Source organism: Salvelinus sp. IW2-2015, linkage group LG35 (genome assembly GCF_002910315.2).
Source record: "Salvelinus sp. IW2-2015 linkage group LG35, ASM291031v2, whole genome shotgun sequence".
Classification (NCBI taxonomy): domain Eukaryota; kingdom Metazoa; phylum Chordata; class Actinopteri; order Salmoniformes; family Salmonidae; genus Salvelinus; species Salvelinus sp. IW2-2015.
In genome coordinates this window covers 13,259,965-13,277,753 of record NC_036874.1, presented here as the reverse complement: position 1 = coordinate 13,277,753, position 17,789 = coordinate 13,259,965, and the positions used below count along the sequence as shown (strand labels likewise).

The window sequence follows — 17,789 nt, the reverse complement described above, 5'->3', positions numbered from 1 at the left end:
TTTTAGGCCTTGAGGCGCGCGACGGGATGTATGGTACTTTAGCACTTAGAAATTAGCATGTAGTCAATGCCGCCCACCCTGCACCTAATATGAAGTGTCTGCTGTGAGGGCTAGCCCTCTGCTCGTAATAGTGAAATAGAGCAGAGATACGTAAGAGCAGGTGTATTATATCGTAGATACATGAGACTTAAGTCCTTTCACTGTGTCTGGCATTGGGGAGGTCCTCTTAAATTAGCCAGTAGAGAGAGGCCAATGTAGAAGTTAGAGGGACCATTGCAGTGAGTGTATTGAATATACTCACACCCCATGCACCTAAACCAGCATTATTATTATTATTAACCAGCCTAATGTGATGCCTACCAATGGAAAAGGGGCACTTATGTAAACAGGAAGATAAATCTTTGTCAGAATGCATTTACTCTGCGAAAGGGATTACGAGGCACTTTCTTTACCTGATTGGTTTATGTTACTTCAGAATGGGCAGATTGTCTTCCCTCAGCCTTCACACCACAGGTCACACCCCCCCCCCCCCCCCACCACCTACATAATACATATTCTCACACCTACAACCTCTCTAAGCTTGCTGAAACAAGAGTAACAGCAGCAATACAAGGTCTTTATCTTGTCTTTGTAGGTGTGAAAGCTGCAAAAAGATGTGGGCCAGAGAACACTGAATGAAAAGTGTTTCTCCCTCACCTTTAGCACTTGACCTTGGCTATATGATCATTTTACACATTCTAGGTACACATTCCAACCTATGTCAATGGGGACGACGTACACACCAATACACTACGTTGACATACACCTACACACATACACACACTGTACGCACACATAGCGCCTCTTTTTTTAAACATTTTGTACATAGCTTGTCCTACCTACAAACATCGACCACAGCGTCGATCAACACAAGCACACTCATGCACCCTCACATTCTCCTCCTGAGTGTGTACCGAGCTGCCTCCACGCATGCACTTGCCCCCTTAAAAGCCCCACATGAATACTTACCCCCAACACCACCACCCTTTTTCCCCCTATCCATACCCCGCTCAACCCTCTGCCTCAGCTCCCCTCCTCCCAGCCTAGTGTATGATCCCCCATTGGTGCGCTGTGTGCATGGACAACACAGATAGGGGTTTGCGACACAGGTTATTTGGGGGGGTACTTACTCAATATGCCCTGCCTTCACTTCTGATCACTTTCTGACTTTATGAAACGCATGTAACACATTTTTATTRTGACTGGATATTCTGAGCCACCTTCTTTCTGTTTTCCTAGAGATAGGAGCTTATTACGCTCACTTTTGCCTGTCAGTCATAGCTTCAGTTGTGTAAACGGTGAACTGAAAGGCTGTTTTCGGTATTGTTGTGATGAGTAGTGTCAGAGTGTATCCTCAAGGGGGTACTATGCGAAAAGTAGTCTGACAACTTTCACTTCTTGGCCTTCAAGCGCCACCAATCATGTCTGATGGGTGGTAGAGCACCTTTTATGTTGGAAGGGAATGACGATAGAGATTTAATGATATGCCAATTTTTGGGGGATTCATGTTTATGGACTTACGCACTCAAAATGCTTTTGTACACCATTTTACTGACCCCACGTGTCCAAGGTGATTTGTATATAACCTGTAATGAATTTGGGCTCACCAATGTAGCGGGGCCTTTGCAGTTAGGGTTAGTCCCCGGCCCCTCTGTGTTCAAATTCAGCTTGGGTAAGCCCAGCAACACTGATCCAGATGCAGTTCTTATCTTCACTCACTGAAGACACAAAGCACCTTGCAACAGGGGAGAACATGGAATTACCCTGGGAAAAGCATCATGATGAGGACACAAGCGAATCCGCTCCACCCAGACTCACTGACTAAGCAATATAAAAGCCACTGATCAAGAACAGTCCTTGTCATAGCACTTCTCAATTGGTTGAATGAAAGGACATGGAAGCAACTTATTTTGGCTCTGTATGATGTAATAGTATGGGGACTCTGTTGGGGAGGGCTATTTTTTAAAGAAAATACATTTGTTTTTTATTACTCTTGTTGATTTTTGTTGCATACAGACCAACGTAAGTCTGGAAAACCAATTGTATGCAGGTTTTAATTTTTTATTATGACATATCTGTAGCCTAAATCACATCAGAAAGCTCCAACCACTATCTCTGAAACCTTAATAATTTAAAAAATGTATGTCAGTCTACAGAGAGGAAAAGGGAAACATTTTACGTAAGAACTGAGATCTTCTCTGTGTTACTGGAAATATGATTTATTCCCATTGCTAAAGTCAAAGCACAGAGTTTGTAAACTGAGGCTCAACATCGCGAGCTTGCAGGACGCTTGCGAAACTGGCAGGCAGACCAGGCCGGGCTTCCTTCGTTGTTAATTTTTCGAAATCTAAAGGCACAACCTAGATTCGATCAATGTCTTAAGTAATTGAACATGTTTTTATTCAGACCTCGTGAAGTGACAAACTGATTCGTTTTCATTTTCGTCAAAAATAACTTGAGGGGGGTGCTTTGATTGACGGCGTGCACATGCTGCGAGACAACCGTTAGACCCGATGACGTGTTTCTGCGCATGAGCTTAGCTAGCTAACGTGATCGGGGATTTCTATGTGAAGAGCGTTTCTGCCTATCTTCATACTGTATGTTTTGGGCGAAGTGCTTCATTTTGACGTTTCCTATTTGAGATAGAACCCACTCTCTTCCTGTCGGTGTCAGAGTAGTAACTTCACCATATTTAGTTGGTCAGAGCCCACAGAGTTGAGCACAGGCAACCGGGTGAAAATCTTGGTCATATCGGCGAATGCACCGGGAGTTGACAGCTAGAAACAGCGAGACTGGCGCTGTTGGAAAGTGGACATCAGTGGAAACAAGGCTGCACATCAAAACGGGTGCAAGCTGCCTATCGTTAGCAGACTTTGAGTGATAAGTAGCTGTCTATTGTCGGATGAGAATTCGAACTAGTAGTCGTAGGTAGCTAGATGGCTAGATAGCTAATTATCGCCAACTAGCAAGCCTTAAACTCGATTTCTTCTGGATGTAAAACTGAATTTATAAGATTTTTATTCAGTAAACTGGTAATAAACTAAAGAGCCCAGTGAATCTGCAATTATGATATCTTGACATTGTCTGTTAGCTATGCTTGTCTCAATCCATTTGCTAATCTAACAGCTGGCTAGTTTATCATCGTCGTTGAGGCTCGAGCAAGTATCGCCGTGGCAGTGAATTCTGATTGGATACCTTGATCGACTTGCAGACACCGGGACACGGAAGACACTCATCCAAAGGGAATGGAAAAGGGGCCCGTTTGACAGTGAGCAGAGAAGAGAATTCGGGGGAACCCGTAACAACTCGGTTGCATCGCCTGTGCGGTGTTGTGAACTGCCGATAAACCAGATTGAACCAAGCAAGAGTTCCTGACATTTGACATCTGTGATCCGGGGAGTGAACCGGGCAGGGACCTCATGAATGGAAATCGGAACGACAGGTAATTTGCTGTCATTGTTCATATCATGCCAAAATGATTTACTAAATTGTTGCATGTTTCCCAACACTGACATTGCAACACAAGCAGAAAAAAAGGTATTACCAGCCAAAAAAATAAACGTATTTGATTCCTAGTTAGCCAACCAATGTGAGTGTTTTTTTTGGTCCATGTCAATTTCCTTAAGACACAACGCCAACCCACAGGTGTTGGTTGAGGTGTCTCGTTCGTGGCTAGCTGCTTTTAACTACGCTAATATTTACACTCTAGAATTGCTAGTAAATTAGCTTGCAAAAAAACCTGAATAGTCCGCTGGAAGCCAGAAGTTAAATCAAATGTCATTTCAATTTACCCTGCCGATTGTCCTTATGCAGGTGGGAAATTGAGAAAAAACATCGAAAATAACAAATTTAAACATACTTTCCTAACTTGGGTCTGTTTTCTGCTGGCTTCATGTTAAAATAAGTCCTGCACGTGTGCCTTAAGTAGACAAAAGAGGAATAATTTTGGGGGGGCTTTTATTTTGACGTGAGGTAAGCAGAGAGGAAGTGGGTCTACAACATACGTTTGGAAAGTCTGTTTATTAACCCGGTCCTTTAGATATTAATAGGATTCCCCATCATAATGACCAACCGTCCTGCCCACAGGCACAGTAAGTTGAAATGGAATTGTATTTAACGTTAACGTAACAATGCTAGTGTATGTAAAAGCACCTAGGTAAATTCATGAATGGCCATCAGCTACTTTTTGTTTAACTGTAGCTAGGGGAGTTCCTCAACAGTTGACTGTTGGCCATGTGTGAGTCACAGGTGAAATGTAATTCTATACACACCATGTGGGAGTACAGTGTCTTTGAAGTCTTGTAAAGTTGGGCTAGTCATAAGTGGAGGAATGCAATGAAATGGAGACTTAACAAAAGTTTTGTGGCATCATATTTCACACTTCAGCCATTATGGGTATCTTCCTACTCATGACACTCAATCGTTAGTCATAGAAAAGTCCACATGGTTATGCATGATGAAACGTTCAGCACACAGGTGATTGGTTGCATCTTAATTGGGGAGAACAGACTCATGGTAATGAGTGGAATAGTATCAAACACATGGTCCCCCTTCAACTTTCTGAAATGGTACAGAAATGCACTTATGTTTGCTTTTTTATTTATCCTTCATTTTTTCAGGTAAGTTGACAGAGAACAGTCTTATTTACAGCAATGAACTGGGGAATAGTTATAGAGGATGAATTAACCAATTGTAAACTGGGGATGATTAGGTGACCGTATGAGGGCCAGATTGGGAAGTTAGCCAGGACAAGTGGGTTAACACCCTTATAAGTGCCATGGGCTCTTTAATGACCACAGAGAGTCAGGACACCTGCTTAATGTCCCACCTGAAAGATGGCACCCTACACAGGGCGAAATCCCCAATCCCTGCCCTGGGGCATTGGGATATTTTTTTTAGGGAAAGGGTTCCTCCTACTGGCCCTCCAACACCACTTCCAGCAGCATCTGGTCTCCCATCCAGGGACTGACCAAGACCTTCCCTGCTTAGCTTCAGAAGCAAGCCAGCAGTGGGATGCAGGGTGGTATGTCGCTGGCTTACATACCGTGTGCGGTGCGCACATATGTCTAGTCTACCGTTTGTGATAATGCTAATGATAACCGTTTGCTGGTAGATGGAAAGGCTTTCCCAAAAACCGTCTCAACTAAATGTTAACCACAAAGTAGCCTGTGCTTACCCGGCAGAATTATATCATTATTTGCATCAATCCAGTGACAATTTGTTTAGCTAACTGCATGCACATTAGCGCTACAGAAACACCGCAAGCCAAACAACTGTCTCTAGCTGGTGCACACTTGCATTAAAGGGTAACTACACCAACATTTCTTAGATTTCCCCCCCCCCAGACCTCAAAAGTGGTCTCCTGATATCTAAGCATTGTTATGGACTTAGAACATATAGTTCTGTTTTTTTTTTCTATTAGAAAAGTTTGATTTTGATTTTATAGGGTCCTAGTTCAGGAGAGGCAAAGTTACTGACTACTTTTCCTTATTCAACGCGTTTTAGTTTGAATAGTAAGTGGTACTGCGTGGTCCTGTTGGTCATGTTTTCTCATGAGTAGACTGCAGAACAGTGGTGACGTGTAGGCTAGGCCTAAATCAAAAAGGGAAGCATCCATAATAGAGTAGACCCTGTATAACCTAGATGGTAGCCTAGGTCAGACTGTTCCTCCTTGTCTTTTACAATGACAGCCAGGGAAACCGTCTTTACAGTTTGCATTGTCTGTAGTCGTAACGGAAACTTTCCACTTCTCCTGCAACAATACCCTAGCAGGTAGACCCAGTGAGTGACACCCGATATGGCCAGGCCAGACAGAGCTATATTAATTCCCTCCAGAGGAGGTCCCCCCTGGCAACTGACCTCCACGCCTCCTAAGGTTGTAGAGGTTTTAAAAAGGGGATAACTGGGCCATGTTCATTATGCACCAAATGGTAGACTGCGGGCTACAACAGGGTGGGACTATTTGGACTTCGACTGATAAGAAACGCTCATTTTTGCTTTTCTGTTTCCAAACATTTTGCTACAGTGTGCCCTAAAAAACAAACCTGAACAGGGCAGGTGTTTTCTTTCCGTCAGCTGCGTACCCATGAGGGGGAACAGAACAGTGGACTTGATTCCTCAGTGAATGATTGAAAGGGGGCCCTCGTTGCTAAGAAGAGTGTGGCGTGAGAAAATGCTAATTGATTGCCTGGCCTGCTTATTAACAGCATGCAACTGGCAGCATGCAACGTTTGTGCCGTTTGAGAAACAGACCAGATTAGCTAGTGCTCATAGGATATGACTTGAGCTTTTAAACATTAAAATCACATCCATCACACAGTACATGTTGTAGCTCTGTCTGTATGGTATTTGAAAGGCAACACATGATCATAAAATGTTGTTCTTATGAGGTTGGATATTACACTGAACAACAATATCAATGCAACATGTAAAGTGTTGGTCCCGTGTTTCATGTGTTGAAATAAAAGATCCCAGAAATGTTCCATACGCACAAAAACCTAATTTCTCTCAAATTTTGTGCACAAATTTGTTTACATCCCTGTTAGTGAGCATTTCTCATTTGCCAAGATAATCCATCCACCTGACAGTTGTGGCATATCAAGAAGCTGATTAAACAGCATGATCATTACACAGGTGCACCTTGTGCGGGGGACAATAAAAGGCCACTCTAAAATGAGTAGTTTGTGTGCAATTGGCATGCTGTTTGCAAGAATGTCCACCAGAGCTGTTTCCAGAGAATTTAATGTTAATTTCTTTACCATAAGCTGCCTCCAGTCGTTTTTAGAGAATGTGTCAGTATGTCCAACCGGCCTCACAAACGCAGGCCATGTGTATGGTGTCGAGTAGGCGAGCGGTTTGCTGATGGCAACGTTGTGAACGGAGTGCCCCATGGTGAGATTATGGTATGGGCAGGCATAAGCTACAGCCAACGAACACAATTGCATTTTATCAATGGCAATTTGAATGCACAAAAATACCGTAACGAGATCCTGAGGCCCTTTTTCCTCTTTTTTTTCCCCATTAAAAAAAACAACAACATTTGTGCCAAAAGTTGTATGTGATGTTAAGATGAGTTCTACTGTCAGTTGGGGTTTTGGGTGTGTAACCTAGCACGCTTAATAGTGCATGAGAAGTGCAGCTGCTTCCTGTTGTAATGGATACACCCGTGACATACACACACTCATCTGCACACACCTGTGTGGGGCTTACCGAAAGAAAAAGGGACACCACACAGGCAGTACAGGTGACCCCCCCCCCCCAAGGGTGATTGACTCAGTTACTAACTATCAAGGGGGTCTTCTAGGTAAATGTGGTTGAGGTACTTAAAGTTTGTTAGCAGTAGCTATGTTTGAATAGTCATATATGGTAGTTTTCTTTGTCTTTCTGATTCACACCCTCCCGCTCCTTCTGTTCTCCTTCCTCTTGTTCTTCCCGCTCTTTTGTTTCACCTAACCCCCCCCGTCCACCACCTTTCTTATCCTCCCTCCTTGATCTCTCTCTTTCTCCTGCCTCTGTAGCGCCTCACTTTATTTGAGTAAAAAAAGGCGAAGTCGATAACCCCCTTTGATTTTCAAATCCTTGTCCAAAGTTAGGACACATAGTCAACATCACAAGATTGTGAGTGGGTCAATCAGCTAGAATATTCACACACAGGCTAGGCCTGAGGAGTATTCATTAGGCACCAACCGGAAGAAAACAGACAACAGGGAGGGACAACCTGGAGTTGTCCTATGAGGAAATACTACATTTCTCTTTCCGTTACAAAGCGTTTTTCGTTGCGTGCCTGCTGAACACAACCCTGCTGAGCCATGTGTTCGTTAGGTTCTTGCAGCCTGTGTCCCCATAGCCTAGAAAGGAATGTTATTTTTCACTTCTAACAAGTGAAGTAAATTAAAACAGCCCATATGCATGTGTGCTAGATTGAGAAGCATCTCTGTCTGTCGACCTTCACATTTTGTGAGTGTGGCTAGTATTGAGCTCATGTGGGTGGGCTTTGTGTGAGAGCTGGAGGGGGAGGGAGCTACATCAGTGGGAGAGCCAGAGAGTGAGTGACTCACAGAGCCAGAGAGGGAGGGAGAGTGCGTGGGGATAGATGGAGAGGACTGAAAGAGTCAGTAGGAGTGCCCAGTAGGAGTGGGCTGTAAAGGCTGGGGGATGTCTGTCTCAGCTCTGTGGGAGGAGGAGGAGGCCTGGATTGGGCACTCTTCTCTCCTTCCTGAGCTCTGTGTTTAGTGAGGACCATTTAGCCTAAATCTATGGGGGGGAACACAACACGGAGTGGCACAGTGCAGGAGGGTTCAGACAAGAAGTGAGGGACCCAGGGCTGATGTGAGGGGAGTATCTTAAGGGGGTAACCAAACTTGTTTTGTGGGAGAACTGAGGGAGAGAAGACAGAGCCTGACATTGTTGAAAGTGAGAAATTATCCCAGAAAAGTATTTTTTTTGTGTGTGTGTGCTTTCCTGAAACAACGCATTTGATTGGCTGGCACTAGTAGGTATTTTTTTATATCACTGACTGACTTCATTGAGATGAGCCCACAGACCATCAACCTGTGTTTTTAAACCATTTCACCTGCGTTTTATTTTTTTTGCTTCAACAGAGTGATCATGGGCCTGCAACTGTAGTTTTCCTTCACAGAAAATACATTAGTGCAACACATTTGGCAGAAAATAGCATCATTTTCATAAGTGTAACGATGCATGGCCATTATATTTCTAATGTTTATCATGGAAAGAATGTAGCCAGCTACATTTCCTAATGTTTTGCTAGAAGTTCATCCTGCAATTTAGCGGAGAAAAGCAGCTGCACATCAGTCAGAGCGCTGTCAGCTGATATGCCCTTTCATGAGTGCAACTGAAGCACAAAATGAGTCCAATGCCCAGCAGAAACTCCAATAAGAAGCATTTTAGATCTGCGTTTACAAAACACAGCAAGAGATTTGTTCTGCGTTTTTTATGTTTTGTCGTTACAAACACACAATTCTGCATTAACGCGACCCCTGGCCTAATGCCAGTCCATATCTCTCCCTCCTTCCTAGTCCTAATCACAGAGTCGGAGGTTCTTCCTGACCACTAAACATGTTTTATTGTCCCCTCCCCTCCGCTAGTACCCTGATGTTCCGACCAGGCTAACAGAGCTAGCTCATTCAGGTGTTGGTGTGCGTATCCGCTCAAGGTCCAGCCTGCCTTGCGTTCCCCCCCTGCCATCCATCCTCAGGGTACTTCATGTTGCCTCTCCCTCCTTGGTCTCCCTGTACAGCTTTGGCTTGTGTTTGTTTGTGGAGTGAGTGGCCTCAGCTGTGGTGGCTCCGGTCGGTGCCCGACACTCTCTGAGCACTGAGGTAGATGGGACAAGTGACAGAGGGGGGAATAAACTAGTTTGACACGCATCAGTCCCTCTCAGCCCGCGGCGCTCTGTCACTGTGTGCGTCCGTCCGTCCTCGTGTGCCTGGGCCACTGCCTGCTGTGACTGACGCCTTTGTGCCCCGCATCGGAGCACTCGCCCTGTTCCCACAGCCCAGGCCTATCCGGATTAGACATACAACAGCTGTATTGTGTGTGTGTGTGGGCCTGCCCTGCGTCTGTGTGAGTACGTTTTTAGACAATCATTGTGGAAGGCAGCGGGACCGAGGAGGGGAGAGCCCAGACTTGATGTGTAATGGTAACTAGGTAATGTTCATTAGGGCACACCGTTGCAATATGTTTTAAGAGTTTCTTGCAATTTTTTTTTGTTTGAGTTTCTTGTTTGAGTTGATTGAGTTCAGGTAGTAGAATGCATCTCTGTTTGAGTCTGTTTTGGAGTGTTTGCATCCATTCCATGCCTACTGAACAAGACCCCAATCAGTGTAGATATCCGCTGCTTTTCAGGGATGATGTTACTGGTTTCTCTCCTAGCCTGTGATGATATAGCCTAGTAAATTTTCACCTCACAACATTAAACAGCGTCCAGTCTATGAGTGTAGCAAGCTGAGGTCGCCTGAGATCCAACGCCGGCTTGCTCATAAGACACTTAAATTAAATAAATGATGGAACAATTGCACAAAGCCAACCTTGTCGAGTTTATCGCTTGGGTCCCATTTTGGCACATCCACTTCTGTTACAGTTTGACTGAGAAATTGTCATTACAAGGTCAGTTCTGTGACGCCTCCTTATCTCTCCACATACCCACTGACTTGTCCTTTCTAATATCAGGGACATATTCATTAGGCATCAAACTGAAGAAAGTTCTTCCCTGTTTCTGACCGCTATCTGACCTTGTCCAATAACGCTAGTTTTCGTTTTCTGTTGTACACTGTTTTCCTACGGTATGCCCTAACGAATACTACCCAGTTTACCGCCTCTGTTAGTTGGTGTCTGTACTGTAGTCCGTAACATGCGGTCAGGAAAGAAAACGAGACAAAGCGTTGAAAGTACCTAGAATCTTTCTGTTTGGAAAACACGTTCTTCCTTTTACGACTCTTCTGACCACACACACACACACACACTTTCAGAGTAAACGCACGAGGGGGAGGTTTCCTTGAACCTGCTCCCTCTCAACGCTAAATGACGCAGACCACAAGCCTTTGATGCCTCCACATGGGCTTTTGAGTAGGCCATCTCTCATTGTCAGTAATCTCGTTATGTCTATGGGAAGGCCTATAGGTCACAGGTCATGGTATTCCAGGATAGTTGAGTACTAATCATGTTGTGCATTTTAGGCATCAACTTTGTAGTTTTGTAGACTTCAACATTTTTGGTTGATCCATTGGTGTGTATCTCAGGTCAATGAGGTCATATGAGCAGTTAGTTCAGCTTCACACTCCTGTGTGTGTGTGTTCCACTGAGCCACTGGTCTCTGCTATGTTGCTTGCTTGGTACTGAGCATGCCTTATATGGGCAGTGGGTGACCTGAGGACAGTGCCAGCTCGGGGCCATTGGCCTACACAGTGTCAGAGAAACCTCAGACTAGAGTAGTCAGCTCCCCCCTCTACTTACCTCCCTGCCCTGGCCCCGGACAGCCGCATCCCTCCACAACGTTCCCCTCTACAGTTCCCAGGGGCGTGCTTGTACTTGTTTTGTCTGCAAGGGGCTCAAATAGTTTAGAAGGGGGGGGAGAATTGAGAGATACTAGGCCGTGTTTGCTTGAGAAGCATTCTGAATGATCAGTGACAGAGAAAATAGGCTAACATGCCTTGGAAGGGATTTTTGCGATCGAGTTTAGTTCTGCACACGTGTGTTTTGAATCCATTTCTTTGAACGTCTGAGGGAGAAATGGCCAGGAGGGTTAGGTTTAATAACCGGAAGCTTGGAAATGTTGAGTAGTTTGTTGCAGTGTTCTGAATTTCTGATCCGATGTTTGTGGGTGTGTGTTTTCCTTTTCTCTTTGTGGCCTTGGTGTTTCTTTGTGTCTCGCTCGCTGCATGGTGGGATGATGACGCTGCAGCTGCTTTCCTGTGTGTATGGTTGGTCGAGCTTGCTTGCGTGTTTCGGTAAGGGCGTGTCAGAAGGCACCTGTGCGTGTGTGTATCTGTAAGACAGCATCAAATTGTATTCGTCACATGCGCCGAATACAACAGGTGGGGACCTTACCGTGAAATGCTTACACACACACGCACATCAGCAGGACGTGTATGCGTGCGTGAGAGATTGTGTGTGTGTGCGCGCGCAATATCTTGTTAGGTGTGTGTGTGTGTGTGTGTGTGTGTGTGTAAAAGAACATCAGGACTAGAAGGAAAGTGTTTTAAAATGTGTATTTTTATATAGAATGCCTGGCACAATGTCCAGAGGCAGGATGCTGCTCCTCCTGTGTTTCTCTCTCTGCGTTGGCCCAGTGACTCATGCAGCGTGGAGGCTAGTAGTACAATATGCGTGCCTGAGAGGAATACCAGCCCTCCCTGCCCATTCCCCCAGCCATCCTACTCCTCCCTCTCCTCCTCCTTGGCTTACTCACCCCCACCGCAGCACAGGAAAAGCAATCTGTGTGTCAGAGAGCGCCTGTGTCTCTCACGGTCTGATTGTGTTTTTGTGTGGCGGTATGAGTAAACCCATGTGTCTCTCTCGCTCTCTCTGTTTGTCTGAGACCTGCACTAGTCTCCCCTCGGCCCCCTGGATCATTTCCATCACAAAGGGCTGGTGTGTGTCCGTGGGACAGTTATGGCTGGAATTCCAGACTTCTCTCTCCCCCTTTCTCTGCTGTCATTGTGACCCACCAAGGTCTAGCCTTAGCCTACACCCAACCTGCATCTGTCACCCCTGTACCCACCCCTCAAGGTCCACCAGGCGAGAGAAACGGAAGGGGAAACCATGAACGCTCCAGCTTCTGAAAGACAGCCCTAAACAAAATTTTTTACTCATGCTCTAGGCCCATGAGCTGGCAGCACCTGAGAGAGGGTTCTGTAATGGTTTTTATTCCATTTCCCCCCCCCCCCCCCCCTGCGCTGTGGCTCTGAATGAACTGACACCCACTCGTATGCTCATCATGACTCAATAGGAGGTGAATCATTCATAGCCCTGACACTCATTTATTAATGACACGTTGGGGCAGTTTGGTTTTGGCGGTGGAGAGTACCAGAGAGAGGCTGAGGGGGAAACTCCCATGGTTTACTTTCTGCTTGTCTTCTTGAGTTGCGAGATGGAGATGGGAGTGTTGAATAGGGGTGATGAGGATATGTATATGGAACAAACATTTAAATGCAACATGCAACAATTTCACCGAATTATGTTTTTTTTTTTWWWWWATGTTTTTTTTTTTACAGAGCTAAGGAAATCAGTTATTTGAAATCAATTCATTAGGCCCTAATCTATGGATTTCACATGACTGGGCAATGGTGCAGCCCACAAAGGGGCTTTATTACAGACAGAAATAGTCCTCAGTTTCATCAGCTGTCCGGGTGGCTGGTTTCAGACAATCACATAGGTGAAGAAGCTGGATGTGGAGGTCCTGGGCTGGCGTGGTTACATTTGGTCTGCAATTGTGAGGCCGGTTGGATGTACGGCCAAATTCTCTAAAACTATGTTGGAGGCGGCTAAGAGAAATGAACATTCAATTACCATATCTGTCAACAGCTCTGGTGGACATTCCTGCAGTCAGCATGCCAATTGCACGCTCCCTCAACCCTCAACATCTGTGGCATTGTGTTGTGTGACAAAACGGCACATTTCAGAGTGGCCTTTTATTGTTCCCAGCACCAGGTGCACCTGTGTAATGAGGCTGTTTAATCAGCTCCTTGATATGCCACATCTGTCAAGTGGATGCATTATTTTGGCAAAGGAGAAATGCTCACTAACAAGAATGTTAACAAAAGCTTTTTGTGCATCTGCAAAATGTCTGGTATCTTTATTTCAGCTCCAGAAACATGGTACCAACACTTTACATGTTCTGTTTGATATTTTTGTTCAGTATAGTTTAGGATGTAAAAGCAATATACTGACTCATCTGAACTCAGTTGTTAGACTGAGTGTTGCTCAATAGTTCAGCGTCTCACGTAGGCCATCTGAACAACAACAACGTCAAAGCAAATGTTCGGCTAAACCAGCGCGACGCTTCAAAAGGCGAATTGTTTATTTTTATTTTTTTCTACATCAGCTGATGTTGATGGGCAGGCCACGAGACGGCAGACCCAAAATGGCACTGGGATGAGTGTGGCACATCGGGGTGTTTTTAAAATAACTCTGTCTACTGGGTTAAAGTGACTACTGTGTAAGACATCCTGTGCCTGGGGGTGGCAATGTGTGGGACGCACCGCTGTGTGCACATACGCACGCACGCACACACACACACACACGTCTGGGTGTTTTGTTTCGGTTTAATTTTTCATAGTGAAACCAAACCTTTGTATCCCCCCCCCCATAGTATTCCTCGCTGTCTCTGTACTTTCTAAAATGGTTCCTTCCAGTAGATTCTTTCAGCCAACATCTCTATCTTCTTGACACACAGGCAGCAGGTGATTGAGACCTAACTTTTTCGTCAAAGTGGCCACTACAAAGGCGATTTAGCAATTTACTAATCTAAGCCTGTTCCTCAAAGAACTGGTCTGTTGTAATGGAAATTGAATGATTGTTCCCTTTTTCCATTCTCCCTCTCTCCCCCCTCCTTCCATCTCTAGGAGCCGTTGGAGCCCAGCCCCTGTTCACTGTGCCACGGCGGCCTGGCTATGGCACCATGGGAAAGCCCATCAAGCTGCTGGCAAACTGCTTCCAGGTGGATATCCCCAAGATAGACGTCTACCTCTATGAGGTGGACATCAAGCCCGAGAAGTGCCCGCGCCGCGTCAACAGGTACGCCTAGAATAACGGAGTTTGCCTTTTGCTAGGATCTACAAAATGTTTCACATGGTATCAGATGATGGGTTGTTCATGTGGTTGTTGAAGTGTGACTAGAGGTAATTTGATGTTTTATTCGACTTGTTTTATTTATTATTATTACTTTGAACACTAATTATAGAGCCACATATGGGCAGATAAAGAGCCACAGGTTGCAGACCATTGGACAAGTCTAAAGAGGTCAACTTGTTTTGGTCTTGTGTTCTGTAGGGAGGTGGTGGACTCCATGGTGCAGCACTTCAAGGTTACCATCTTTGGGGATCGTCGGCCAGTCTACGATGGGAAGAGGAGCTTGTACACAGCCAACCCGCTGCCTGTGGCAACCGCAGGGGTAAGATGGATGTGGACTGACACCCAGCCACACACACACACACAGTCAAACCTACCTGGCGCTCCGACAAGACCGAAAACACACTCTCACTCACGCTCCCACACTTCTTGATGTGTTAATGCACGCACACACCTCTAACCCCCCAACCCCCACACACACACAGGTGGATCTGGATGTCACTCTACCGGGTGAGGGGGGCAAGGACCGGCCCTTTAAGGTCTCAATCAAGTTTGTGTCTCTGGTGAGCTGGCATATGCTGCACGAGGTGCTAACCGGCCGCAGCGTGCCTGAGCCCCTGGAGCTGGACAAGCCCATCAGCACCAACCCAGTACACGCTGTGGACGTGGTGCTGCGACACCTGCCCTCCATGAAGTGAGTTAGACAGTCGCCAACCAAGTGGTCATAATAGGGAATGTTATAACTATGTGATTGGGTTAATTATTTGATAAACAGGATGCATGCATTTCTGAAAAGTTGAGCATTTATTCCTGGAAACCTCAGTAAACTGATTTAAAAGCAAACGATGCAACTCTGCTACACGTTCTTTTTACTTTTGAGTCAGATTTATTTACTGGAGATGTAGGCCTAATAAACCCATATGGTATTTCATTTGCTGGCCCGAGAGACTTGATTTTATTCCAAGATCATTTCTGAATGACAAATCAAGTACTGAATTTCAGTGAGGACTCACTTCCGATTAGTGCCACATTGGTAATGAACCGCGTGAATGTATGCCCTTGCAAAACAAAATGTGGTTGTTTTCATGGCCTGACGATAATCAGTCAGGAAATCAAGTTCATAGTGACTACCTATGCCTTCATACCAGACTTCACTCGTAGCCTCCTCCACTCAAAAACAATGTGTTATCAGCATGCCTACCAATACTGAATAAAGCCTAAGTCTTAAATAAAAACACCTGCCATAAGGATATGTTTGCTATAGCTTCAGGCTACTGCATTGACAGAATGTGTCCAGGATTTTCTAGGAAACGTAAATGTTGTTATTAATTAGTCTTTGCCGCTCAGTGATAGGATGTCGATAAGGTCGTGTGGAGTTTTCACCCTCTCGTTTCATTGATGTTCAGTGTCAATTGAAAAATAGATTGTTGTCAGACTGTCACTGTGCAAAGTGCTATTGACCAAGATTCTTGTCCAGGTTGTGGAAACTAACTTCCCAATTCTCCTGTCTGTCCCCCTTCTATCTCTCTTCCCTTGTTGTGTTTCTCTTCTCTCACTCTTCTCCCCCCTCACTATCTCTCTATTTCTCCTCCCCCTCTCCAGGTACACTCCAGTGGGTCGCTCCTTCTTCTCAGCCCCAGAGGGCTACGACCATCCCCTGGGAGGGGGGAGAGAGGTGTGGTTTGGTTTCCACCAGTCTGTACGCCCCGCCATGTGGAAGATGATGCTCAATATTGACGGTGAGGACGACGCACATCACGTTGCCACCAATCCTAACCTTAACCATTAGTGGGATGAAAGAAGAAAAAAATCTGGGGCCATATGGATCAGAGTAGGAGTTGTTATCTAGGATCAAGTCCCCCTGTCCATGTAATCTTATTCAATGTGATCTAAAGGGCTAAACTGATCTTAGATCATCACTCCTACTCTGAGAGGCTTTATGAATACAGGCCCTGAACCTGTATCGGTGTTTGGGGCAACTTCTACCTAATATGGGAGGACTCCATAGTGGGTGTTGTGCCGCATGCTGGCAACAGGGTGGTTTGGAAGGAGGATTCTGGTTATAGGTGGGTGGGCTGGCCATAGCCTTTGTAGAAGGTGGAGTGGGGGTGTGTGGGGGGGTGTGTCTCTTGCTTTGTGGGAACTGCCTAGGCGGTTGCTGTGGAGACGGAGGTGCAGGGATCTGAGGGGCGCTTTGTGTTTGGGAGCGATTTTGGTGGGACTGATGTCTGAGATGTTGCTTAAAACTTCCACATAATTTTACCTCCTCATGATGCCATCTATTTTGTGAAGTGCACCAGACCTCCGGCAGCCAAGCACCGCACAACATGATGCTGCCACCCTCGTGCTTCACGGTTGGAATGGTGTTCTTTGGCTTGCAAGCATCCCTTTTTCCTCCAAACATAACGTGGTCATTATGGCAAACAGTTCTATTTTGTTTCATCAGACCATAGGACATTTCTCCAAAAAGTACAATCTTTGTCCACATGTGCAGTTGCAACCGTAGTCTGCTTTTTGTGGCGGTTTTGGAGCAGTGGCTTCTTCCTTGCTGAGCAGCCTTTCAGGGCATGTCAATATAGACTCGTTTTACTGTGGATATAGATACTTTTGTACCCGTTTCCTCCAGCATCTTCAGCAGGTCCTTTGCTGTTGTTCTGGGATTGATTTGCACTTTTCGCACCAAAGTGCGTTCATCTGGGAGACGGAATGCGTCTTCTTCCTGAGCGATATGATGGCTGCGTGGTCCCATGGTGTTTATACTTGTGTACTATTGTTTGTACAGATGAACGTGGTACCCTCAGGCGTTTGGAAATTGCTCCCAAGGATGAACCAGACTTGTGGAGGTCTACAATTTGTTTTCTGAGGTCTTGGCTGATTTTTCCATGATGTCAAGCAAAGAGGCACTGAGTTTGAAGGTAGGCCTTGAAATACATTCCACAGGTAACCTCCAATTGACTCAAATTATGTCAATTAGCCTATCAGACAGAAGCTTCTAAAGCCATGACATCATTTTCTGGAATTTTCCAAGCTGTTTAAAGGACAGTCAACTTAGTGTATGTAAACTTCTGACCACTGAATTGTGATACAGTGAATTATAAGTGAAATAATCTGTCTGTAAACAATTGTTGGAAAATTACTTGTGTTTACACAAAGTAGATGTCCTAACCGACTTGCCAAAACTATAGTTTGTTGATGAAATTTGTGGAGTGGTTGAAAAACGAGTTTTAATGACTCTGTAAACTTCCGACTTCAACTGTACATCAAGCCAGAAACAGCCATGTGTCATCAATTATCAGCATCATCATTTTTTTGCTATTTAGGCTTATATCTCAAATCAGACAAGTACAGCAGCAAGGTTGTTTCATAGCCAGGACACCACCTAAGTACTCAGGGAAGGGACATGCAATATGGCTCTCAACATGAAATAAAACCTAGGAAAA

The 17,789-nt window shown here is 45.2% G+C and overlaps 1 protein-coding gene across 1 annotated transcript in view; it reads left to right on the top strand.

The window, feature by feature from the left end:
- Positions 1-234: 234 nt before the first annotated feature.
- Positions 235-17,789, top strand: part of LOC111958695 (protein argonaute-3-like) — a 47,745-nt gene continuing 30,190 nt past the window's right edge. The window contains exons 1-5 of the mRNA XM_070437290.1: positions 235-3,481; positions 14,124-14,295; positions 14,551-14,671; positions 14,835-15,043; positions 15,952-16,088. Coding sequence (XP_070293391.1) covers positions 3,463-3,481; positions 14,124-14,295; positions 14,551-14,671; positions 14,835-15,043; positions 15,952-16,088 — 658 coding nt within the window. The 5' untranslated portion in view covers positions 235-3,462. The remainder of the gene's footprint in view (positions 3,482-14,123; positions 14,296-14,550; positions 14,672-14,834; positions 15,044-15,951; positions 16,089-17,789) is intronic.